This window comes from Coloeus monedula, assembly GCF_965178545.1.
Source record: "Coloeus monedula genome assembly, chromosome: 7".
Taxonomy (NCBI): domain Eukaryota; kingdom Metazoa; phylum Chordata; class Aves; order Passeriformes; family Corvidae; genus Coloeus; species Coloeus monedula.
The window spans coordinates 8,130,961-8,156,339 of NC_138787.1; the positions used below are offsets into that span (position 1 = coordinate 8,130,961).

Sequence of the window (25,379 nt, forward strand, 5' to 3'; positions counted from 1 at the left end):
AAGTTGCCCACACCATAATAATACTGATACAAGAAATCTCTTACTCTGATCTACAGCTTCTCATTCAGTCACTTGTTACACCAGCTGATACCCGTATGCTTCACAGCAGCACATTCTCATGGCTCTCCGAGACAAAAAGAAATGAGAAAAAAGCCCTCCTTCAAACAGTTTCCCAGAGCATACCAAAGACTTTAAAATATCAGTAATTTAGGCTTTAATATTACCTTGGAACTTTGCCTTTCTGGTTAACTGCAAGTTGTCATCTCAGGATGGAGCTCATTTGCAGGACACCAGAGACCTTCTTCTGGTGAATGTGGACTTCCTGACGACTGTCTGTGGCACAAGGACTACTGCAACATCCCGTTTCTACATTCTTTACAAAAATTATGCTTAAAAAACCCTAGAACATGACAACAACCCAACCAACCCCTGTCTAAGAGAAAAGTTTTGCTACCTGATTAGGCCCTAATTGCAAACAAATTGTAAACACCAGTAACTCAGTGGGTTACACTCTCAGCCTCCCTCTGGGAGACAGGCAAGACTTCTCCATGGCCACCATGGCTGGCGGTGTCTTTAAACACTCCCCAACCCCTCTCCCAGCAGTAAGTTGGCAGCTAAAGCCAGGCCAGGGTAAAGCAGCACTTCGAGTGGGATCATGATGGTTTCCGGATTTGAGCAGTTGCTCAAATTTCTTCTGGAAGCTGGCCAATTGTCAATAACTTCCCCTCCGAAAACAAATCAACATTTAAATAAGCATGAGGTGTAATTTGCAGCCCTCATTTTGTTTCGTGTCAGCTAAATAGTGTTACGCCTCCATTTAGAGGCAGTAACTTGGAGGAAGAGCTGTCTACAAGAATTTTGAATTAATAAAGGAGAAAGGTCTTCCCAACACATGCTTTGCTATGCTATGGCTGTCTGGACACCTTCACCAGGAAAATCTAAAGTCCAGTGTTCCTTGTCAGGTGCATGTTATTCAAACAGGTTGGAAAAGGTGTTATTTTGTGTTATCGTAGACAATTAGAATATGTTTCCTAATACAAATTTCATAGTCCTTTCAACCAAGGCCAAAAGCCTGATGGTTCAATGAAAAAGCACATCCAGTTCTTTGCACAAGAAAAGAATCTGGGTCTAGCAAACTCCATATTTAAACCAAGTACCTCTTTTCTGGAAATGTGAGTAATGAGATACATAATGTTGCAAAAATCTTAAGCTGCAGTAGTGTATTTAATTCAACATGTGCTTGTAATCAGATGTCCTCAATTATATCTTGTTATGATGTTAAAGAAAACCTGTAGACACCTCTGTTTAAAGAACTAGAATAGAAAGATATTTTGGAGGTTTTAGGATTTGGGAAATGAAGAGATGCTTTCTATTTTTTTGCCTACCTGTTTACTGGGAGGAAGCAAATGTAGTTCACACTGCACTGATGGATTGCTGGTCCAGGATGGATAAGGTCCACCAGAACAAATCCTGGTGGGTCTTGTCTTCCCAACTGCTCCTCATCCTGCAATAGCTTCACCCTAAAGTGTCTTCTAGAAAGAGTGACTGTAATGCACACTCCTGCTTCCCCATCACAGCAGCCCACCCCTCTTGCTTCAGATGTCTCCTGAGAAAGCCACTGATCATCTTTTTTTATTTTTTTTATTTTTAATCCTTAAGTTGTATCTGGCAAAGCTATGCTTATCCAAACTTTCTCTCCTTTCAGTATACCCCTTAGCCATGGGCATCTCTGGACTAAAGTTTGTTTTGTTGTTGAGTCCACATTCACTGAGAAGGCACTCTGGAGATGTGCTTTCTGTGGGTTTTTGTGAATATTCCTATTGTAACTTGCATTTCAACTTCACTATATTTGTTATAACAACTCCAAGTACCTGGAAAAGTCTGCTTGCTCCTCTTTTCAGTTTGGGTGCATCTATAAAGCAGGGATCAAAATTCCTAGGAAATGGCTCATAAGTGCCAGCTGCGATAGAGTTAATTTTCTTCCCAGTACTGTCTTTGGATTTGGGATGAAAATCCTGCTGCTGACAGACTGATGCTGTTGCTGAGCAGCGCTTACATTAAGTCAGGGCCTTGTCAGCTTCTTACATTGCCCTGCCAGCAAGGAGGCTGGGGGAGCACAAGGAGCTGGGAGGTGACACAGCCAGGACAGCTGATCTCAACTGATCCAAGGGACATTCCAGACCATATGGAGTCATCGCTAGCACATAAATCTGTGGTAGAAGCTGGCCAAGGGCCACTGCTCAGGAATTGGCTGGGTATAGGTCACTGGGTGGTGAGCAACTGCATTCTACATAATTGTTTTGTATATTTGAATACTTTTGTTATTATCATTATTTTCCCTTCCTTTTTTGTCAACCAATTAATCTCATATTTTTTTACCCCTCAGTTCTTTTCCTTGCCTCACTGAGTGGGGTGAGGAATAGGCAAGTGTCTGTCTGGTGTTTAGGGGCTGGGTTAAACCCCAGCAATATGGCAGAAGGAAATGCTCTTGACTTTCTCTGATTTTTGTGTAGAGTCACACAGCTTGTTCCTCAGAGGGCAGAGGCTCCTGAATTACAGTGATGGTTCCTGCAGTCATTACACTCTTCTGTCATTGCCATGCTTCATTGTGGCAGGGAAGATCGTACCATACCAAACATGCAAAAATATTTCACTGAATTTCTAGAATTGTAGTAACATTCTTTTGTTATACTTGGTTGGGTTTGTATCAGATTTTTTCACTCAGTTGACTAAAGGCCGAAAAGCAGTTCTGTGATGTGCTTTGGCACATGTGAACTTGCTTGGTTGTTTTTTCATTTTTCTATGCACAAACATTCCTAAATTAGGCTGCAGCCTTTCCTGGAGGATGGACAGTAATATCTCAGTTAAGGAACAAATTTTGCAATAGAAACATTTGATAGTGCACTACTCTCTGATATTGAGAACATAACAGATCATAACAAAACTTAAGCCAGAGCTTATAGAAAGATGGCTTCTAACTCTACCAGGAAGGAAAGGAGAATGTGCACAAAATAAACATGGGGAGGGAGTTAAAAAGGGACTCTTCAGCATCCTGCTCAAAGTAGAGTTGCCTGATATTTTTGTACTTTTCCAGACCTTCTCCCAGCAAAGGATAAACCATGTAATGGCAGTAGCACAGTAGATAGATCAGCAATCAAGCTCTCTGGTGCTGTGTAATACCACGAAACTTTTCAGTTTTAGTATTTGCACCACTCTGCTCAGGTTCTCCTGAGCTCTGCACAGGCCCTTGGCTCTGATATTGTGCCCTTTCTCCTTTGGCTTGCAGAAAAAGCATAAATGGCTTTTTTTCTTTTACTGTTCCTGAAGATGCTGGCCAATAATCACCTCACAGGAATGAGCAGCAAATTCACAATAAAACTTGTCTGTGGGTCCACAGCTTCTAAGGCATTTCTGTTTCAGCTACTGAACTGCTGATTTAGTTTTACCTTTTGTTATGGTTTTTAAACCATAATGCCATCACTGTCTAATGCTATAATTTTTACCTTGTTTTCTCTATGATATTTGCATACTTGTAGAGAATCTTTTTTCCTTCCTTAAGCATTTCTACATTTCTATTTAGTTTTGCTTTTCCTTTTGTGATCGCTTTACTCTTTCTGGGATCCTCTCTCAGTGAGAAAAACTTCCCAGTGAGTATTAAACGTTCAGTGTAGCCTGCATTTCCTGAAAAAGCAATTAAAATATCCATAGATTATGAGTGTTTACCAGCTCAATTACTATGCTCAATTTCAGGCAGCTATAGGAGATAAAAGAAAGCCATAGGGCCTCTTATTCTACAATAATATAAAAATTGCATTATATAAGAAAAAAAATAATGCTTTTTGCTCTTAAACTGGTTTTAGACTCTTTACTTGCCTTTAGAGAAGAAAAATCTTCCATTTTCTTGCTATTTTGTGGGCTTTGGCTGTGTTGTTTCTAGCTGTAATGCCATAGTATTTTCTTTCTTATGTTTTTGTGTTGTTTGGTGCATTGTTCTACTGCATGTAGTACTGCTGGTGCTCTACAGAAGCTTTTTAGTCAGAACAACTTATCATAGCTACAATGAAGGTAACAGAAGGCAAGGAAGGAGATTGGGAATTTAATTTCTAGATGAGCCTTTAAGGAATGGTTGTCACACAAATATTGCACTACTGGTTTTGAGAAACCAAGAGAAGGTGTCAATGCTGGTAGCCCTGAGGTTTGTTTCTCACTAAGGACAGGTCAGTTATAGAAAACAGAACCAACTCTTGTAACTCAAATTTAATTTAAATGCAGCGTCTGATATAATATTATTGTAATCACCCTGTATTATTTTAATCACTCAAAAGTGCTTTTTTTTACCCTTTTTGAAGCTATGTTCCACTAAGACAGAACTTCACTAAATGATAGGCTGACATTTACTTAATGCTACTTTATAAATTGCAAATTATTAGCTCTTTCATTCTTGGTTCAGGAAATTAAAGCTGTATTTACATGAGGCTATGCCATGTTGCCTGGATAAGACAATGTCCCATCGCACCCCTTTTTTTTGCCTTCTTAAAATGATTCTACAATACTTTGAGAAATGCATGAACATGGAAAGAAGCACAATATCTATGTATGCTCTGAACACAGCCAGGAAAGAGAAAAGCATGTCCAAACACTTGCATTACAGACTCCTCAGTTAACTACCTGAGAGCTTGCACTTCAAATCAGACTTTCTTTCAGTGATTCTCCAGCCCTGAGTTTTACAGAATATTACCTTAAATGACTCTCTAGTTACAGCTCCTTTTCAGTGCTCAAGGCACCTGGCTGAGGAAATACTGCAAGCTTCATATGGAGATAGAGATGCAAACAGAGACTTGAAAGGACAAGAAAAAGTACTTTTTGTAATGAAATCCTTTTCTCATTCAACAACCTTACAAACTATTTATACCAAACATGGATTATAACACACTGTTGATTAAAATTACAGATTAAACTAAATTCCAAACATAAACCTATACTCCAAATGTTATTGATTTTGTGCATCTGCTGTAGATGTGCTGTAGAGATAAGACTACAGCCCCTGTGCTTGAGCAGGCTCCAGCAAGCCATTACACTTAGAGCTATTCAGTGAAATGAATGTTATCTAAAACTTCTCTATGATGCACTATGATAAGTTAACTCCTGAGTCACATATTTATAGAAATTATTTAATGCCAGTAAGAAAGAAATCATAGGGTTCCCGCATGGGCAGCAAAAGCAAACAGATAACATGAGTGTGAACCTGTCAACTTCCCAGTCCTTCCCTCCCCTGAGTCACATATTTATAGAAATTATTTAATGCTAGTAAGAAAGAAATCATAGGGTTCCTGCATGGGCAGCAAAAGCAAAGAGATAACATGAGTGTGAACCTGTCAACTTCCCAGTCCTTCCCTCCCCTGCAGGGACATGCATTTAGACAGCCTAGAAACTCCTGCCCCTTCAGAAGGAGGAAAGGAAGGGAAATTCTGGCCTGCTTCTCTACAAATGCAACTTTATGGCTTGTCCAGAAACTGTTTTTTATCAGCATTAACTCACATTGCCATTAGGAATTGGCCAAATCGCATTTCATTCTTGAATAAAAAATCTCTCTGGAGTCTCAAACAATATTATTTAGGCCTGCTATTATTATTAGGCTATTATTTCTAGGCCTGCTGATTTTCTTCATACAAATGACCTACCTGTAAAAACTGACACAGAAGGCACTCTACAAATAGTCCTATATTCCTATCTTCAAAATATTTCAGAATGCCTTGCAAATGATTTATGCAAAGAGCAACGAAACAACAATTAAATACTTCTATTTTTAATTTCCTGGGAATGAACTGATATGGAATGAACACACTGGAAGGAGTTTTACAAAAAGGAAACCACTTACATAGCGAGAAGCATGTATTTAATTAAATGCTTTGCAAAGATACATGAATAAAGCTATGTGCATGACTTTCTTTAGGGAGAGCCCCAGCTGTTTATTTTTTTTTTTAAGGAACAAACAAAAAAATGTGGAGAGCACAGATGCAGTAAAGAAACAAAAAACCTAAGTTTGTACCCACATACTTTACAAAATAAAGCATGTGGAGGTACAAAACATTCTATATACTGAACGACCAACAAATAAATGCACTGTAACATTGTTCTCTCAAACACTGTAAGCCTAATAGCTAAGCTCTGAACATGACATTGACAGTAGGCATCTTTATTTCATCAGCCTTCTAGAGAGTCATTTAGCACCATCACTTTGTTGCTTTTTTTTTGCCCTGCCTATCTCCTATCTTGAAATAACAACAGAAGCATAGCACCTTTTAATATCTAAAATAAAAACAGGAGTATTAATTGCATCCCAACTTCCAGAGATGAGGTAGCTCATGCTAAGAAATGATGGAAATTTCCTGCCTTGACAACTCAAGGCTAGTAAGTCAAATTCCTGGTGATGCACGTCTGGATGTCAGCTAAAACCAATGCATTTCTAAACTTTCTTTATTAGCAATTGGTCTGGTATACATGTGAATTGTCTGCAACGTACAGAAATTGGCACCATATATAAGACATCTGTATAATTTGATACGTAATGGCTTCTTAGATGGGCAAATATTGGAAAATCAACAAGTATTGGGTTTAAGACATAGTTTGAAGATTAAGGATAATTTAATAGAATTACACAGATACATTGTGAGAAGTGAAATCTAGCCTTAAAATTAAAGATATGGGACACCCCAACTGAAAACTCATATTTACCCCAGTAATGCTTTCACTTCATAAATTAACCATGGCTATGGATCACTCTTCCGAGCAGACTTACATAGAAAAGTGCAAGAAAAACAATGCCAAATTAAGATGGTCTTGTCTGAAGAGATTTTCTTCTACAAAACACACAGATTTCCGTGAATGGCTATTGTACTGGCAACCACAGGAACACAAACTGGGGTAGAGGGAGCAGGTATGATTGAAATACAGCCAATGGTTCACAAAAGTGCTCTACTTTTCTGTTATTCAGCACACATCCAAGCAAAAGAAATAATCATTACAGCTTTACATAGTTCTGCATGAAAACTATCTATTTTGAATACCTGGAAATGGCAAAATAATTTGAAACAAAACTGAGGAAAAGGATTCATATTACTTTTAGAAGGTGGTCATCAATCCTCTTAAAATTGTACTAAAAAGTTGGTTTCAACTTTGAAAACAGAAGGTTTGTAAGTAAAATAAATATTCAAAAGGAGGCTGGGCATTTAGAAAGAGCTGTATATACAATGCTGATCCAATATCAGCCATTACTTCAAGAGTCTCAGGATTAACTTCAATCAGTCTAAGTTCATGTTCAATTGCTGCTGTTGCTGGGTAGTGTGTTATATTCCCCCCTCGCTCTTACACAAAGCAAACTGGCCCAATTTCAATTCCAAATTCCTGATCAGTACTGCCAATGTCCACCGGTGCAATATCGATGATAGGTAAGCGTGCCACGTTCTGCGTTCTGTACTCAAAAACAGTCTTGCCCACATTCCCATTACGTTTCTAGAGGGGGAAAAACAAAAAAAAATTAGGCTTTAGGCCAGAGCTCATGTCAAAACCAGCCCAAAGTGCAGCTGGTGAGTCAGCTGTCTGATTGTTCAGGAGGGTCTCACTGTACCTTTGCTATGTAACACCCTGAGCAACACTGTCTGTCCTGCACCTGGGTTATTTTGAAATGTATCTAAATACAGTAATGAGCAGATCTATCAGACTGACACATCAGGGCTGATGCTTCTCTATGCTATGAAATTCTTTTCTATGTGTTAATAATATGTTCCTGCACACATAACTGGGGGCTTACTTTAAAGCACAGAGAGTACTTAGCTTTTTCAGGTACAAGACTAGATTAAGGAATATTTGCCGTTATGTTGGACTTGGCTGAAACTGCTTTTGAACATGAAAAATCTACTACTTGCTGGTTTCTGTGCCCACCACGAAGTTTTGGGGGACATATTCCTTTCCAGCTCAGTCACAGTACCAGTAAGTTTCCTCCACAGTACTGCTGCAATAATCTTGCCCATCTGGCAGACAGAAGTTTGTGGTTATCTCACCAGTTCGTGTGATTCCACACAGAGGTAAACAAGTATTGGGAAATCCAAAATGGCAAGATACGTATCTCAGTATGCTAAGAAGGAATTTGCAAACAGCCTCTAAATAGTGCAGATTTCTATTATGTGAAGCTAGAATTATAGTAAAACCCCTGTTTGATCAGTTACATCTAGAATTCATTATAAAATCCTGCAGCATTTTAATTATTTCCTTGTATGGGTTTTTTTTCTAATTCAAGAGAGAAGTGAAAAGGGACTGAAGTCCTTTTCCCCCCCAGCAAATGGCAAAAGCCCCAAACTTACAGAACAGCTGTCGTGCAGAACAGTGTATCTGAACCGGCTGTTGCCCTCTGCCTTGATCTCCAGGTCATTGGCCCCTTTCAGAATCACAGCTTTTTTCAGGTTCTTTGTCTGGTCATCCATGTACCCAACACTGTTTTTACAAATGTAGGTGATATTCTGGGAAGCTTCCTTGGACAGGAGGCGCAGGAAAGTCATCTGAGTGACAGCTGTATCCCCGTACACAAACTGCAGAGATAAAGAAATAGGTCAACTTAGAGTACACTGGAATTCATTAAGAGTTGGCGAATTTTAGAAACATCTGCCATTATTGCCATCTGTCAGACATGACTAGTAGGAGCCCTATTACATAAAATCTAAGGATGGTTTCTTTTGTAATTTGCTGCCAGTTGAGGACAAAGAAACGTAAACATTCTGTAACAGGGAGAATTTTGGAGAATTTTAACTGTAATTTTCTGCAACTGAACAACTCAAGTTGGGCCTCCACAAACATGTCAAGCTTTGGAATCAATTCTGCCTCATTTCCAAAAGGGATTCTTACATAAGAAATAGCGCTTAGAGCAACCTTAAATCAAGTAAAAAATATCAGGCACAGAAAACCATTTTAGAGTGTACCTGTTATATTGCAACTTTAGGAACTTGTTTTCTGTAGGCTTTGTGCTGTATTAGAAGCAGCACAAACAGCCAATGTGTTGCAGTGGCTTAGTCCACTTTACACCCCTAAAATTGCCTTAAAAGTGGTCTCTCCTTACAACACTGTGCTAGAAAGTTGTCCCTTCGTCTAGATTCTGCTGGTCACTGGCCCTCTCCCCCCTCCCATCCCTTTTCCCATTGGTCCCTGTTATGCCATTCAACCTTGCCTCTGCCCCCTAGCCCTCAGACTATTGGTTTTGGATGCTCTGCCCGCCTTCGGGAGTTTTCGGGATAAAATGGGCGCGGGCTTTCAGTTGTTGTTCTTCTTGCCTCTGTTCCTTTCGGGTGTGTTGCCATTAAACACCTCAGAATTGCACGCAGAGAACCCCTCTCGCCTCTGTGTCTCCGGTTCGTGCACAGACTGTGGGTGTGAGCGGCTGTTCACAACCACCTGCACAGGTGAGGTTGTGTGCCCACGTAGGTGCTGGCAGAGCGCTGCCTAAGCCATCCACGAGGGACCCAGCAGGGACAAGAGCAGCATCGATCCACCGAAGCCCTTTCTTTACCAAAGTTGGACTGTGTAAAAATAACTATACATTTGTATACAGGCTTTATCAATGAATCAATTTGCATGGAAGTTTGACAAATGTTCTAAAAAGTGCCACTGTTTCTACAAAAAACAAGCAATTTTTCTAGCAATAACAGAAATTCTAAAATTCCTGAGATTTTTTTCCCCCCCTATCTGTGCAGGTTTCATTTTATTCATGTTTTGTGAATCCTTGCAACATAAAAAACAGTCAAGAATGACTAAAACTTCATGCATTTCACTGAAATCGTCATAATGTATAAAGTGTGGTACCTCTGTTTAGTAATCTTGGACATATTTAATATTTAAAATCCATAAGGAGTGCATGTGACTATTACATAGCTCATACTATTAGTTACCAAATCTTACAGTGTTTCAAAAATAATGAGATACTATTTTACAATATTCCTGAAGATAATTTGTTCCTCCATCTGCCTTGGAGCATCTGCCTTACAAACCCCTCTGTGTAGCTCTGCAGTTAAACATCAACTGTGATATGTTGGGTCATGGCAAGACTTCCTGAATTTAGGAATAAGTGAAAGCATCTCAAAAAAGCCATCAGTATCACATCTGTTCTCAGCTGTTAAAGTTCTGAACTGTTTTCAGTAATCCAGTTGATAACAGCATTATTTTTTGCACACCAAATACCTAATTTAAAGATATTAATGCTCAATGAAATAACACTTGAAGATATTTTCTGTGCTTTTGGTAAACTAGGAAAAAAATGGCAAAAACTAGTTAATTAATTATATACTTTGCATAGGCTAAACTTCTGTTATTTGTTAGGATCATTATGCCTAATTTTAGATGTTACTATTGAGGAAAAACCCAGCAAAGAGCTGAGTGGAAATTTTTCTGCCTAGAGACTGATGGATTCATCATGGATCAACCTGACACATATGATAACAATCATACTTTCTTTCAAAAACAAATTCATAAAGTAAGTTTTGTAATTCTTAGCAGTATAGAGTTTTCTGAAAGGAAGAGTAGAATTCAATTAAAACAGCAGGGATCTGGATTATGTACCAGGGTAGAAGTACACTTGGTTAAGGACAAGATAGACATTTAGTAAAAGACTGATAGAGAAGCTGATGTTTTTGGGATCAAGAAAAATAAATCCATTCCAGCAGTGGTCTACTTTAGCCAATCCTGCATTAGAAGCACTTGCATTTTTTTTTTCCCAGCTATTTCCTATCTTTACTTTATGGTACTAACAATCAATTGAATATATGCCAGTCAATCAACAAGTATAATGTTCTGACTGTAGCAGAACCTGCTCAGAGCAGCAGATGAAGTTCCAAACCACAAGGCAACAAGTTTTACAGAAGCCAATTCTTAACAGTGACTTTATTTATTTACCTGTGATCCCCTGTTCATATCAAGGCCATACCAAACAGGTTTTAAGTCCGAGGACCTGCTGGCCCACCATGTTTTGCGGGGCACAGTAGATGGGTTGGCAGAAATGCAGGTCTCCCCAGTTTCCATGTTGCAGTACACTTTTATAGCATCTTCAACACATCCTTGGTTAGGATCAATCCAATATTCACCTACAAAAAACATAAGAAGTGATTCCATTACTTTATAAAGATTTTTGAAACAATTGGGAAGACATAAGCAGAAATACGTTACAGCAGTGCAGAACAGGCCAGTGACTAAGCCCGTGCTGGACACAAGGCAGCCTCACACAGCACACAGCAGAGGGTGTGAACACGCACCGCTCCTCTTGGACGGGTGGCACAGCTTCAGGTCATCACAGGTCCGTGCTGGGTGCTTCTTGGAGCCATCTGGGCTGCGCATGGTCTCGATCTGGCTGCTCAGGGACTTCAGTGTGGCATGGACTCCTGGGTCTGTTTTATTATGGTCATCAGGGGCTGCTTCATCTTCAGTAAACTCTGGTAGTGGATCTGCCATAGCATCGTCATAGTGTCCCATGATGTCACCAATGGCAGCAGTGAGGTGGCCTGGAGGCCCTGGAGGACCAGGAGGACCAGGTTCACCTGGTGGGCCCTAAGGTTCAAAACAAAAAGGTGACAGAGGTCCAATAGAGTAACTACTATGCCAAATGACAGCAACACCTCCCACCAAAAAAAAAAAGCCAAAACTTCAGGACTGGTCACTTTAAAGCACAGGGAATAATTCAGATATAAACAATTCACCTTTCAAACAGGGGTAAGAGATTAGAACTGCATGTGGGGTATTCACTTTGATTCATGTCCTCCTCTCTGATTGCCTTAATGCCTTGCTCAATTTTTTCTTACTCCTGATTTTAAACTTAACAGCTGGAAAAACACCAAGGAATGCCCTCATTCCTTTGTTAAATCATCTGTCCTTTCTTGTGCAGCTACCTGGCTAATAACTTCAGTTCTTAAAATTCCTGCTTCCCCTGAATTGCCTCAGGCTCATTTTCCTGGATGGAAAATTTGGCACTAGAAATATCTTTGTATTTTTCCAGCACAGTGCTGAGCTCTCTGGCCACCAAACTTGGGTCCTTCTGTGGGAAAGAATCTAAATCATCCTCACTTTGGAAAAGCAGGTGTTTTCCTGACTGAATAAATTTTCCCAAATGGCAGGTTGTGAGGTCTGTCTGTGACCGTGTACTGTGACACATGAGAAGGTATCTGTTAATAACCATGTGTCACCCTGCCAGCTCTTCTCTGGCAGCACAAAGTCTGTAACATACCTTCATGGGAAGTTTGATGCTCTGGTGCATCAGGTGGTGGATCAGAACTGGCCCTTCCTTTGAGAGTCAGTACTTCAGAACTCATAACTAGTGCTCCGAATGGTTACTACAGAGCACACATCCAAACTAACACACACTGTGTCTGACAAGTGACAGCTCAACTTTTATTTCTTGCTTTTTGGTTCCAACTTATAGCTGCATGCAAGCCCCCAAGGAAAGCAGCACTAAAAATACTGGAATGTGATATTTCTTGTATGGTTTCATTATACAGATGAAGTATCTAGATATATTATATTCTTACGCTCTGCCATAAAGTTTTCATACAGGTCTTGGTGCCTGGGCAGAAGTGGAGATACTGACAATTAGTAGAAATTCAAATGAAATGGGGAGAATATTAGCACATGATAAACACAGGAAACACCATGTCTTACCAAACAGAAAGACAGCAAAAACTGCCTCCCTTGTTTTGCTCATTATTTTGTTCCACCTCTTCCACAAAATAAGCAATATCAATTTTTTAATTCCCCACATGATTACCCAGGTCACTCTATTCTCAAATTCCTCTATTTTTTTTTAATTTATCTTCTTTCAAATAGTGTAACTACCCTTTTTTGACAGGATATTTTGATTTGGTACATGTGAAATATGTCTAGGCCATTCAGCAAAGGTTTAGGACTATTTCCAAACTGGTTAAACCAGTTTTCATCAGTAGTGAATCAGCTCATGTTTGGTGTCTGTAAACCTCAGATCAGGGTGAAGGTCAGCTGGGCTCAATGTTAGAGTTTGGGCTGTTTATTTGGACTGGAGGATCTCCCTAACACACAGCACAAGAAGGGTGCTGGCAGTCAGGCTCGTGGCTGTGCTCACTCAGTGCCACCTCTGTGGGACTGCCAGCTTTGAGCTACTGCTGGCCCATGCTTAGGCCTGAGGGCTTAGGGCCCCACTCACCAAACAGCCGTGCTGAACCACAGATCCAGCTGGATCCACTGAGCCAGCTGCAGAAGTAGATCCAGCTCGGCCTAAGGAGAGCACAGGTGGGTGAGGCTGGGATCATCCCAGGTTCAGAAGGTGAAAATGAGTAAGAAATGAACCCTTTCAATTTCACAGTTGCCCTGGATGTTTGCTGAAGAAGCTATCACATTTTATCATTTGCCTTGAACTCACAGATGTTTAAGAAAATAATGTTATGGACTATAAAAAAAAAAATCTCATTATTTGAAGAAAACCTTTCCCCTCCATATTCCCATCAATTTACCTCAGGTCCAGCTTCTCCCACAGTCCCTCTAACACCAGGAGGCCCAATTGGCCCAAGTGGACCAGGACTTCCATCTTTTCCAGAAGGACCAACTGGACCTGGAGGACCCTAGAAAATACAGGAGACAGAAGGAATGTATTTTAGCATTTAATAACAAAGTTTTACAAAACAGCCTGTTACAAGCAGTATCTTGTTAGGAAGCAATCTGATTAGTCATGCCTATTACCAAACTTTTAAAAATCACCTTTTTGAATCTTCTGTAAAAGCAAGAAGGCAGTTTCAAAGCTGCTCTTCTCAAGTGAATCACCTCAGACAATATAACTTGGCTCAACTGTATTTTTTCCTTAACCATTTAAGTGGGATCAGTTCCAGATTCCAGATGCTGTGCAGACTGGAGTAGCTCCTGTACACCCACAGATACAGGCTCAGAGGGAGATGCCTCCCTTGGATGTTCCCCAGGGACAGTATTTCTCCTTTACTTTTGAGTGAATGACATACATGGGGGTAATGAGATGCAGAGTAGCAATTTAGCAGAGCTGCCACATATCTGGCTTTGCATCAGCTGCAGCAAAAGTGCCTCCTAAAAGAGACTGGAGCTCTGTAGTCATCCTGAGCTGACATTTTTATCTAACTATAAACTACGCTCATGACAAAGCTTTACTGTATTAAACAAGGTGATGTCTCAGCAAAAGATATCAGCGTAATCACCATATGATACCGAAGTCAAAGAAAGTTATTGAAATAAAGTGATGCAGAAATAGACATATGAGCATTAAAAAAAACCACCAAAACCCAAGCAAGAAAAACCTTAAAAGTCATACTCACCCGAGGACCAAATGGGCCTGGAATGCCAGGACTGCCCTGTTCACCAATTGGACCCTAAACAGAAGAAATTATCTTATCATTGTGCCATTTAGAGCATATTACTTTAGTTTGAAGGCATTAGTGTGTGATATACACAAGTTGGTATGAATAGGATTAAAATATACATAAACACTGGGTGGTACCCTTCCCTTAATCCCTTAGTACCTTAATAGAATTTACTGGTGCTTAGCTATATAGCTGTTTCTCTAGAAAAGCCTTGGTTTTGAGGTATTTATAATCAGAGTGGATTACAAGAGAGTAAATAGTGCTTTGAGAAAGTGAAAAGACAATTTGGGTGTCAAGGTCTTTTTGTTGCTGCTGTTCTTGCATGTTGAAACTTCCAGTGTTTGCACAGGACCAAGTGAATAAATGTAAAAAAAAAAAAAAAAAGCAAGTTTTCCATGATATTTCCATTCAACTGACAATGAAATCACAAAGTTTTTGAAAGTATTAGCAAGAGATGGTCTCACAGTCCTTCTGGGATTTTACACTGGATTCCTTGACTCTTACAAATTCAAACACTGCCAAAAAGCATTTCACACTCTAAATTGCTTATCTGAAACTACCAGCTTGTGTTACTACCTTGTGCTTACACGTCATTGATTGTCAGGGATTGGTCTTGCAAAGAGAACAAGAATAGGAGAACACGCATCTTGCAAGAACAGGTTCACCTCATCACACAACATGTATAGTAAATATTTACATGTATTGTAAAATTGCATTAAAAATATTAGCAAGTACAGACAGCAGGCCACTCAAACACCTTGTGTGGAAAAAACAACTAGTGTGCTTTTTTTTTTTCCCCCATTTTAAGTAACTATGTTCCTGATACACTATTTAACTACCAAACAAATAAAATTCTAGTAAAAGCAGAACAACTTACAGGAGGGCCAGGAAGGCCTTGAAGTCCAGTGAAACCCCTATGTCCTTTCTGGCCCCTATCACCTCGATCTCCATTGTCACCTTTGTCACCACGAGGTCCTTGGGGACCCTGTAAATATCAACAATGAAACTTAAAATTCTGAATTGGGAAAAAAACCCCGACCTCAAAAACCCCTCATTTACTTTTAAACACTGCACTCAGACCTCCTTCCCTTTTAAAGCTGGAAAGATGATGATGTCAGGGCAGCCCTAAAAATCTTAATTTTTCACCAAAGAATAAGTAAATAATTACAGAAAACTGTGCTGTGCTTAAATACAGTTGAAACAAATTTATTCTACTTAGCTACATAATACAGTAAAAAACCAAACCTGCAATAATGATAACAAATAATTTACACAACCAAATTTTTAATAGGTATATATTTCTCTGCCTTACTGTATATGGCAAAATATTTTTGTTGATGAGATTGAAATATTGCTGACCTCTCACAGACTCATTATGATAAAGCATATTTTGAGTATGAAATCATCCAGGCTACACCTTTACTTCTCGCAGATTCTTTCACCTTCATTATGATTAAAGTACAACTGAAGTTTCATTCCCTAACTGTAGACAACAACATCCAGGCAACACAAATACCTTGCTTCTATTACTGTCACGATTTCATTGTTGTGAGTTTCAATAATTGCAAACTTCTTACACTAATTCAAGAATAAATGGAAAATGTGGCTGCTGTTTTCAATTCTGTATTTCCCAGCTCAAATTGCATGCTAAATTTCTCAATGCCAGATTCCAAATAGTTTATCAATGGCATCATTATCACTAACTGCTCAATAAACTTTACAGTCTCTCAAATGACATCTGCTTAGGGACAGGACAACATTGTTTTGAATTTCCCAAGTTTGCAATTAATTTTCTGTTCCAGGCTTGGATTGTAAAAGACTTATGTAACATAAAAAAGAGGAGTTTTGTTTATTTTCCTTTTTGGACTGAAATCGGAAGTTCATGAGTTGAATTAAGGCCTTTTAATGGTAGCAGGTGATTTTGTTGTATTTCTGCCATTTTTTTCTAAAAACATCCCTTTTTGTTCAGCATTCATTTCTTTACCCTCATTTAGACCAGACTCCAGCCATTTGCTAACTCAGGTCCTACCATTATCCACACAGCAACATGCTCCAAAGAGGCTTTCCAAGTTTTACTGGAGTATCCAAATACAAATATCCAACTTTGTGCAGCTTTGCAGCTCAGAATTACCTGCACCTACTTGCAGTTAGAACACAAGGTGAAGCCCTGCTTAGCATTCTAATTTGGGCTGAACTCCTCACACACTTTCCTGTAGAAGGTATCTCAGAAAAAACCACAGTGACCATGGGCAACTTACAGGCAAACCTCTTTTTCCTGCACGTCCTGGGGGACCCATCGGACCTCGAGAACCCTACAAAGATTGCATACAGAAAGTATGTGAAGCAATGCACAAAAAACATACATAATTGGTTTTGATAAACAAATGATTTTTTAAAAAAGCCTCACTTACAGTTTCACCTCTTTGTCCTGCATCTCCTGGAGGGCCAACGGGACCCGGAGTTCCTGGACCTCCTGGAGAACCTGGTAAGCCTGCAGGGCCAGGTTCACCACGATCACCCTGCAAAGCAGAATTTCAACTGTTTATCTAAAGAGGACTGGTCTAGACCAAAGCACCAAAACTGCAGCACTGCCAGTCTATTTTTGAGCAATTGCAGCCTACAAAGATATTCCTGCTGCAAAAACTCAACTCTGAGTTTGTGGAGGCAGATGTTCTTAGCCTCTTAGCCAGACATCCTCAGCTTTGACAGGTACTATATTCAAAGCTGTGATACACTTTCAGAACAAGCTCTCCATCCAGGTTAAGTGAATGAAAAGAAAATCTACAGTAAGTCAATAATAAAACAGGGATTTCCAGAAGAAAATTAAGAAAATAATATATTCTTACACGTTCTCCAACAGCTCCATCTCGTCCAGGAGTACCATCATTACCAGCAGGTCCCTGGAGTTATGGGTAAAATAAAGCTATTGATTAACTCTGTTATCTTGCACTTCGAGAAGAGTAACTAGAAAGTTGTTCTCCACCTCCAACTTCAAGTTGTGGGTAACAACCACTAGTCTTTTCTTGCATGCTACAATGCTGTAATACTTACTTCTGGACCAGCTTCACCTACAGGCCCAGTGGCACCTGACTGGCCAATAGGCCCTGGGGGACCTTTGTCACCAGGTGGCCCCGTGGGACCTTGCTTTCCTGGAGTACCCTAAAAAAGATGAGAAATATCATATAAAAAATTTAATCATAAATCAAAGAAAGCACAGAAACCCTGCTACCTGCCAAACTACTCATTAATCCAGAGTGAAATACCATCTACATTTGCAAATGAAAAAAAGCCTGACATTTAAAGAAAAGGTTCTTAGAGAATTTGAATACGTAATATACTTTGTATTTTTAAGAAGTTACTGATAAATCAGTAAGTCTGATGTCATTATCTGCAATAGGTAAGATGTTTTAGATTTCAGAAAAATAGAAAGCAGTTTGAAATAATTAACATGATTTTTCTCTGTCTCAACACCGACAAATCTTGTTAGCCTTGCATAATTTCTGGCCAACTTTAGCTATAAAGTGACTTAATAGATTCCGTGGTAATGACAGATCCTGCATAGCAACACTTTTACTAATAGTCTATTTAATTATTTGATCTCCTGGATCATAAGGCTATCCAATAAATATCTCCAAATACTACATGGAAGCAAAGAGAGCTCAAATGGCAGTTTGGAAGGCTGTAGTTCACAATTCATGAAACAGTGCTTACGGAGTATCTACTCACATTCAAGTCACCCTTGGGTACTAAATGGAGAGTTTGAGGTTGTTTTTTTCAGGGATCGAGTTTTAAGTCAAATAGGAACATTGTAGTCAGAAGCCTTAATGCTATTGCTCACTTACTCTTAATTCAGGTTCAGACTTTGCATTATGGCAGAAACAAACCTTCCACCTCCATGCATTTGTATGAGATTTAGTTCTTTACTATTCTCTCTCTATTCACTCCTGCAACTGGAGTTTTCCAGCTTTCTGCTCTTGCTAAGGGGCACTACGCTGTGAATCCCACACAGAGAACACCCAGGCTGGTGGCACATAGCCTGGTTGTTACTTACTGCAGGACCTGGCAGCCCAGGCATGCCTCTTTCCCCTCGCTGTCCTGGCATACCAACAATTCCTCTTTGACCAGTAGTTCCTGCTGGACCGGGGGGGCCATCTGGGCCCTGAAATCCACAGAGGAGAAAGCAATGTCACTGTCATGTCAGCAGCAATAAACAATGAGACCAAGCCAGGAGCTGGAGTAGGGACAATCAGTAACACCAAGGGACGTACTGGCTGCCCGTCATCCCCCGGGTCACCCTTGTCTCCAGGGCCACCAGGAGGCCCAGTTGGCCCTCGATCTCCCACACGGCCATGTGAACCGGGATCACCACGAAGACCTGGGGGACCTTCTTTTCCTGGTTCACCAATAGGCCCAGCAGGTCCTGGGGCACCCTAAGAAAATTAAAACACCTCATTACATTGGACCTTTTTCTGATCAGGACAATAAAATTCTAAGGACTGTGTTTCGATTAACTATAAATATACATACTCAGAAAGGCCAACAAAAAATGTGAATGAGCTAAAAGCTATTATCATCTCTTTTATGACCAAATAAATGAAATTAACTAAACATCTCATCAAATTATGTCCAAGCTCCACCCATGCCCCCCTCATTTTCAATTCCAAACTCACTCCTTTAAAAGACACTTTTTTTTCTCTTTTTTTTTCCCCTCAAGTGTACAACCACTGCTAGAAAACTCACCCTTGCCCATTCTTTCTAGTATCATCAAGCTAAAGTCTATATCCAAACTTTTCATTCCCATGGTACAAATTAGTGTTTTAACTGTCCTTTGTTTATTTTTCAAATACTTTTGAAAGACTTCACATGTGTATTAAGTTCTCCATAAACTTCACATTTGATAGCCTTACGACGACTGCAAGTTGTTTTTCTCATCATAACATTAAAAGGCATATGAAGCATGACACAGTTCTCTGTGTGGAGTTCAATCCTCAACTTGATCAACAGCTAGTTTATTTTTTTATAGTGTTTCTGAAAATGTTTGAACACAAGAGATTTTGTGTTTGTGGGTTTGTTTTGAACGTATTTTAACGGAACTTGAGAGTAACTCCACCAGTGAGAGAGCCCGGAAGAGGCTCTTTCTTTTCCAAAAACTGTCCTAACTTCAGTCACCACTAAAGGGACAAAAAATAAAATACAGAGGAAAATATAAGTTGTGGGTTTTTTGTTCCTTTAAGCAATCAAGTCACTGGAGCAATATAAGCAGCAATCTGGAAGGCTACTCAACCCAATGGAAAGCCTTGGACCAATATCAGGCATTGGACCAAGCTAAAGAATAATGAGCTTTATTTAATGATACAAACAATCAGTCAGAGAAGTCAGTGTTGACAAACTGCTCTCTTCAATAACATCAGGCCTTAAACACTGCTTCACCTTTCCTGCTTTATTTAGTCTTCAGATTCTTGATGACCATTTTCTAAAACACACCTATTAGGAAAATTATAATTGACTTACAGTAGGTCCTGGAGGCCCAACTCTTCCAGCAGATCCTGGGAATCCAGTAGCACCCTGAAAAAAAATAACCCTTTTTAATGTCATCTTTATCAAAAGGAATACAGCACTAGTTTCCTCAAATGTTCTCAGCTTAGTGAGCATATGTTAAATTTACAGACTGACAAAACAAGCTAAGATAAGGAATAACACTCACATTACATAAAATTTCAGTATTAGATTATCTGCAGTCAGGTCACAACACAAAGTCTACTTACAGGTGGACCCTGAGTTCCTCTACCACCTTTAAGACCAGGAACACCTGGAGGACCCTAAAAGGAAAGGAGAAAGAGAGGGGTGATAGTGAACACCCAGAACTTTTTAATTAAGCAAGATCAGCCCATGTCACTGGTTCTGTGATGATGTTATTCATACTTACTGGTGGACCATGAGACCCAGCAAGACCCTGTGGACCTGGAGATCCAGCATCTCCTTTCTGTCCAGGTTCTCCAGGTTCACCTTTCACACCAGGCTGACCATCAGGACCCTATAAGAAATAATATTTAGAAGAAACATCAGGTCAGACAATACCAAATCTTTCTCAACAAAATAATTCTGTAGATAATTTTTTTAATGAAAAAAAAAAAAATACCAGGGGTACAAATCAGTCCAGAAAACAATTCATTTGTTTATCAATTCAGCGTGGTCTTTAGAAGATCACACATGAGATTTTCTGAACCTTCTGTGAAGCCAGTATTTCCATTTAAAATATTTTACTTATCTAGCTCATATTTTTCTTCTCTATTTTCCTCAGCAGCTACAAAACAAACATTGTCTTTTCTAGGCTTTTTTCCCACCAAAGGAAGCAGGTGCACGACTCTTTGCGAAAGGGATCCTGAAACAGGATATTTAGGCTGTGGGAAAGTTTAGGGTATTCCATTCCATCTGGTCCATCACTTCATTCCAGCCTTCAGTACTCACAGTGCAAATCTTTGCTACCTTCAGTAGACAGTTTTTAACTTTCTTCATTTTAATCTCAAAGGAGCAACATAAAATATTAATGAAAATATGAAATCTGGTGAGCAATTACATAATCTTAACAAGAAAACCATTTTTCAACTGTCTAGGGCACTTATTGGCCCTTTTCTTCACTTGATATACTGATGGGAAAAAGAAACAGCTCTTTTTGCAGCAAAAATGTGACTCCTGATCCAGAACACTGCAATATTATTCATAATGAAGGAAATGAAGTGTGTCAAAGCATGAGTAAAGGAAACTCATTAGCGCTCCAAAACACATACCGGGGGGCCAGCAAAACCAACAGCGCCAGTTGGGCCATTTTCTCCTCGGGAACCCTGGTCAGAAAAATTGAAATAATTGTATTTAATGACCATTTTTCAATAGACAGTATCATTTACAGTTAAATATATAAGAAAGGATGTTACTGTTTAATGTCCTAAGTGCCATTATACTTTTGCTCTATTAATCAGAATCAAATGATCTTTTAATCATAAAATAAAGGATGTTAGCTATGCTGTTAAAATCTGCCATGTGTTCAAGACTATATTGAGCTTTCAGAATTCAGAGATGGAAGGCACAGGCAAGCACTAAAACAGCACTAGGAGAAATTCTGGTCACAACCTACCCCTTCCAGGGATGGCCAAAGAGCACATACTGCATGCAACCTACCATTCCAATCACACTGGGCAAAAAAAAAGTAGTTCAAAGATGTACTCTTCTATAAGGTCAGAATAGGCTTCAACTGAGCTTTCCCCACAACATTTGATTGGAAAAGAAGTAGCTGAAGGCTGCCAACTCCAGCACTCCCTAAAAGGGTGGAAGCTGCTCCAAATTATACTGGAAATAAGACTGTTCTGATTTATGACAGGGACATAATCAATTTCAAACAGTATGAAGGATCTACAAGGGCTGAGCCTCTAATTTCCTAATTGAAGTCAACCCTTAAAATACTTAAAATCACTGATAGATGAAAGATGACAAGACTTACATAACTGGATGAACTAAGGATGACCTCTGCACTTTGCCCATTAAATATTTGTGTCTGTACAGTGGTATCTGCTAGGGGCATGCTTTTAAAAACATTGACACAATTAAAAGTGGTGGCATAGTTTCAGGAGTGAGGTCAGTGAGGGTAACTCTATAAAGCCTGCCCTAACACAAGTAGAGGTCACAGGAGGAAAATCTGGTAATAGTTTTGCAAGTGCACAGCAACAAGTCAGCACTTCACATTTAGCTACAGAGAAAGGGAAAGAAAAAGGGGAAAATATATCAGCAAATAAGAAAAATGCCTGGAGTTTGGATCAGTGTTAGGTATTGTTAACTTATACCAGACAAAAACAAAGCACGTTTACTCACAGGGTTTCCACGAGAGCCAGGAGGACCAACTAAACCTCGAGGACCTGGTTCACCCTTAAAATAAAATTGAAGGTGTTTATTTCCCAAGTAACTTACTTGTTGATTCATTAAAATTTTAAAGAAGTCGGATAGTATTAAGAAACTTCAGTAGGGAATGGAATAAAAAACTGTTTACCTTTTCACCAGTGGGACCTGCTGGACCCATTGGGCCTATTGGACCAGGGAGACCCTTTTGAACAATTAAGATGAAAGGAAGTTAGAAAAGTGATGCTCCAAAACAGTTAGTTTAAAACTTCTCATATATTACCATTCCCATATGCTTTTTCATTCCTTTGAATTCTTCTACTTTATCTCTGGAAATTTCTTTTGTCTTCTTTATCTAAAATTGATTTGCATTTCTTCTCCCAATGACCAGACTCCCCACAAAAGAGCTACTTTCCCTCATTCTCTTCTCTAATTTCATCATCTTTATGTAGTATTTGCAAATAAGGCCAATGATATAAAAAAAAAAAAGCCCCAGCTTTATTTTACTCTCTCAATAAGAAATCATGCCCTTTTTCTCCACTTGCTGAGAGCTGTTTCTTTTATGTTCACATTTAACTTTTTAAATTAAAGTATCCATCATTAGTTCTGAAGATTCATTTAGATCTTGCAAACTCCTCAAAAGTGTCCATTCTCTCCTCATGAGGCAGTTAGGCAAAGAGGTTGCAAATTCTCCATCCAAACCCACCAACTCCACATAATGATCCATCAGCTCACCATTACTTCACCTGTTCATTAACCCCTGTAAGTTCTAAAACTCCCTTACCATGGCTAAGAACTGCTCCGTATCTCTGGATAATGTTTGAATTATATAACCAATTCCAGCTCACAGATGATCATTTCATTAGTGCTTCCATGTAGTAGGGTTTCTCAAAAACATTTTTCCTCTTTAACTATAAATTTAGTCCAGATAGGATCCTCATATTTTGACTGTACCTCAGATTTCCAAATGCTTAGCAGCTAGTATTCCAACTGGTTTTCACAACCCAAGAATCTCAGATACATTTTCAATTCACGTAAAAAGTAACTCAAATAACATCTGGGACGGAAAAATGGTCAGTGCACACAAAGAAAACCCAGTGCAATTGCACAGTTGGTCTATGCAGCAGTGTGTGTGCAATGTGTCTTGAACAGATCTTGAGCAGACTAGAGACCTTATTTATGCAATGGAGATTCAGAACTTTCTAGAACTGCCAGCAACTTACTGTTTATGTGAAGCTTAGTACATTTACAGGAATTTTCACCTGTCAAACTCAGGACAGATTGTGGACAACTCAGTGTAGACAATAAGGAGGCATCTGCCTTAGTCCATGGCTCAGAGCTGGAAGGTCTGCTTTTTGCCTGTTCATTTCTACCTGTTCATTTTTTCGTATTTTTTACTATAGTCAACTTAGAGGAATCCCAAATCAACTGTGAATCCTTTCCATTGACCTCTTAGCTCACATTATTAATGACACAAAATAGGGGCTTGGAACACAGACACCCCAAAATGTTGTGCACAGCAGTCTTGAAAATTTGAAAATTTAGAGGGTGAGGTAATGACTATAAACCCATGATATACCATGATAACACTGCACAGTGTTTAACTCCACAAGCTGAGTCCCCTAGCACAGTAAACAAATCAATGTGTGAAGAGTGGGTCTAAAGAGAGTGACAGATTTACTTACTCTTGCCCCATCGTTGCCAGCTGTACCTTCAGCACCTTTCTCACCTACGCCACCCTATGGAAAATACCCAGAAAGTCCCAGTTATGGCACTGAATGATGAGCAGGTCATACCCTGGAATAACTGCAGTGTTCAAGGGACAGGTGATTCTACTCAGGAGGACAGAAACAAGCAGACTTACTCTATCACCCTTAGGGCCAGGTGTTCCAGCAATCCCTCTCTCTCCAGGCATGCCCTGAAGGCCTGGTGGGCCCGGATCACCAGGTGTCCCACTAGGGCCTGGGCTTCCCTGGAACAGAGAAAGAAGTTTTTGCCTATTCATCTGAGAAGCATCTTTGTCTCTAGGCTGCAGAATTTGCTGTGCCTGTTTTGAAGTCTCTGGGGTACAGTTTTAACTAATAATTTTATGTGAAATTTGGACTTTATTCACATCCAAATACTTTTCTTTTCCCATTGTGTTACTCAGGAAGTTCAACTGTAATACCATAGTTCTTCCAAACACATTAGTATTTAATTGGCGCATACTGGAGAGGAAAACAGACAATAAAAGAAGTTTGAGCATCTTTCTGCCTTGACCTTGATGCCACATAGGTTTACTGTTAAAAGTAGGTACAGGTCGAAGTTGCCAGGGACAGACATGCTCATGTCTATTACAGGTCTCACGTAACTAGAGGCACTCCCTGCTTGCCCTGTCTTTCTTGGCCTAATCACATCAATAGGAGGTACATGCATGCAGGTGTGAAGCTTTCAGCATTTTCTTTTAACTGCTTAGTCCTGCCAAGTGTCTTTGTGTAAACTGGCATGGCTCGTAAAACATTGCTAGGAGGTTTTCTGCAGTTCAGCAATGGCTTTGCCCAGTTCTACTGTGAGTTCTCAACATTTAAGTACATTGCAATTATTAATATTGTTATAATTGGAATAACTTATGCGCCCTTCCTTAAACAAAGGAGATGCCTTTCATATTTATAATAAAAAAGCTCTCTCATGTTCATGCAAATGAGCAGAATTATACATCACATCACTGCAGCAATGCAAATCTCCACTCAGTTTACCTTTGGACCATCGGGACCGTGGCCTCCAGCCATACCCTTTTCACCCTGGAGTCCTGATGCACCTGGTTCTCCCCTTTCCCCTGGATTGCCACGTTCTCCCTACAAAATGGAAGATTAGTATTTATTTAGAAGGCAGAGTAGAGCTCTGGTAGACAAAATCCTAAATACACGTAAGTGTAGTAGAGCCTGTGAACAAATTCTAGGAGAAGTGATCAAATTAAAACTAGTTTTAGGCTTTTACTGTTAGAGGAGGGGGACATATGTTGCTAAGCAAACTAAAAACTCATTTCACAGCATAAACCAATAATACAGCAGCTAGTACTCGACACCATTTCAGGAGCTACAAAATAATTAAAGGTGGTAGATTTTACAGAAA

General features: G+C 39.5%; 1 protein-coding gene across 1 annotated transcript in view; it reads right to left on the reverse strand.

The window, feature by feature from the left end:
- Positions 1–6,575: 6,575 nt before the first annotated feature.
- The window catches only part of COL5A2 (collagen type V alpha 2 chain), a gene marked incomplete at its 5' end in the record, with an annotated part of 51,615 nt that continues 32,811 nt past the window's right edge, over positions 6,576–25,379 (reverse strand). Inside the window, 22 exons of the mRNA XM_082285238.1 lie at positions 6,576–7,512; positions 8,361–8,585; positions 10,936–11,123; positions 11,292–11,583; positions 13,512–13,619; positions 14,337–14,390; positions 15,259–15,366; positions 16,640–16,693; positions 16,793–16,900; positions 17,228–17,281; positions 17,433–17,540; positions 18,433–18,540; positions 18,650–18,811; positions 19,893–19,946; positions 20,147–20,200; positions 20,308–20,415; positions 21,170–21,223; positions 22,245–22,298; positions 22,420–22,473; positions 23,954–24,007; positions 24,133–24,240; positions 25,004–25,102. Coding sequence (XP_082141364.1) covers positions 7,366–7,512; positions 8,361–8,585; positions 10,936–11,123; positions 11,292–11,583; positions 13,512–13,619; positions 14,337–14,390; positions 15,259–15,366; positions 16,640–16,693; positions 16,793–16,900; positions 17,228–17,281; positions 17,433–17,540; positions 18,433–18,540; positions 18,650–18,811; positions 19,893–19,946; positions 20,147–20,200; positions 20,308–20,415; positions 21,170–21,223; positions 22,245–22,298; positions 22,420–22,473; positions 23,954–24,007; positions 24,133–24,240; positions 25,004–25,102 — 2,355 coding nt within the window. The 3' untranslated portion in view covers positions 6,576–7,365. The remainder of the gene's footprint in view (positions 7,513–8,360; positions 8,586–10,935; positions 11,124–11,291; positions 11,584–13,511; positions 13,620–14,336; positions 14,391–15,258; positions 15,367–16,639; positions 16,694–16,792; positions 16,901–17,227; positions 17,282–17,432; positions 17,541–18,432; positions 18,541–18,649; positions 18,812–19,892; positions 19,947–20,146; positions 20,201–20,307; positions 20,416–21,169; positions 21,224–22,244; positions 22,299–22,419; positions 22,474–23,953; positions 24,008–24,132; positions 24,241–25,003; positions 25,103–25,379) is intronic.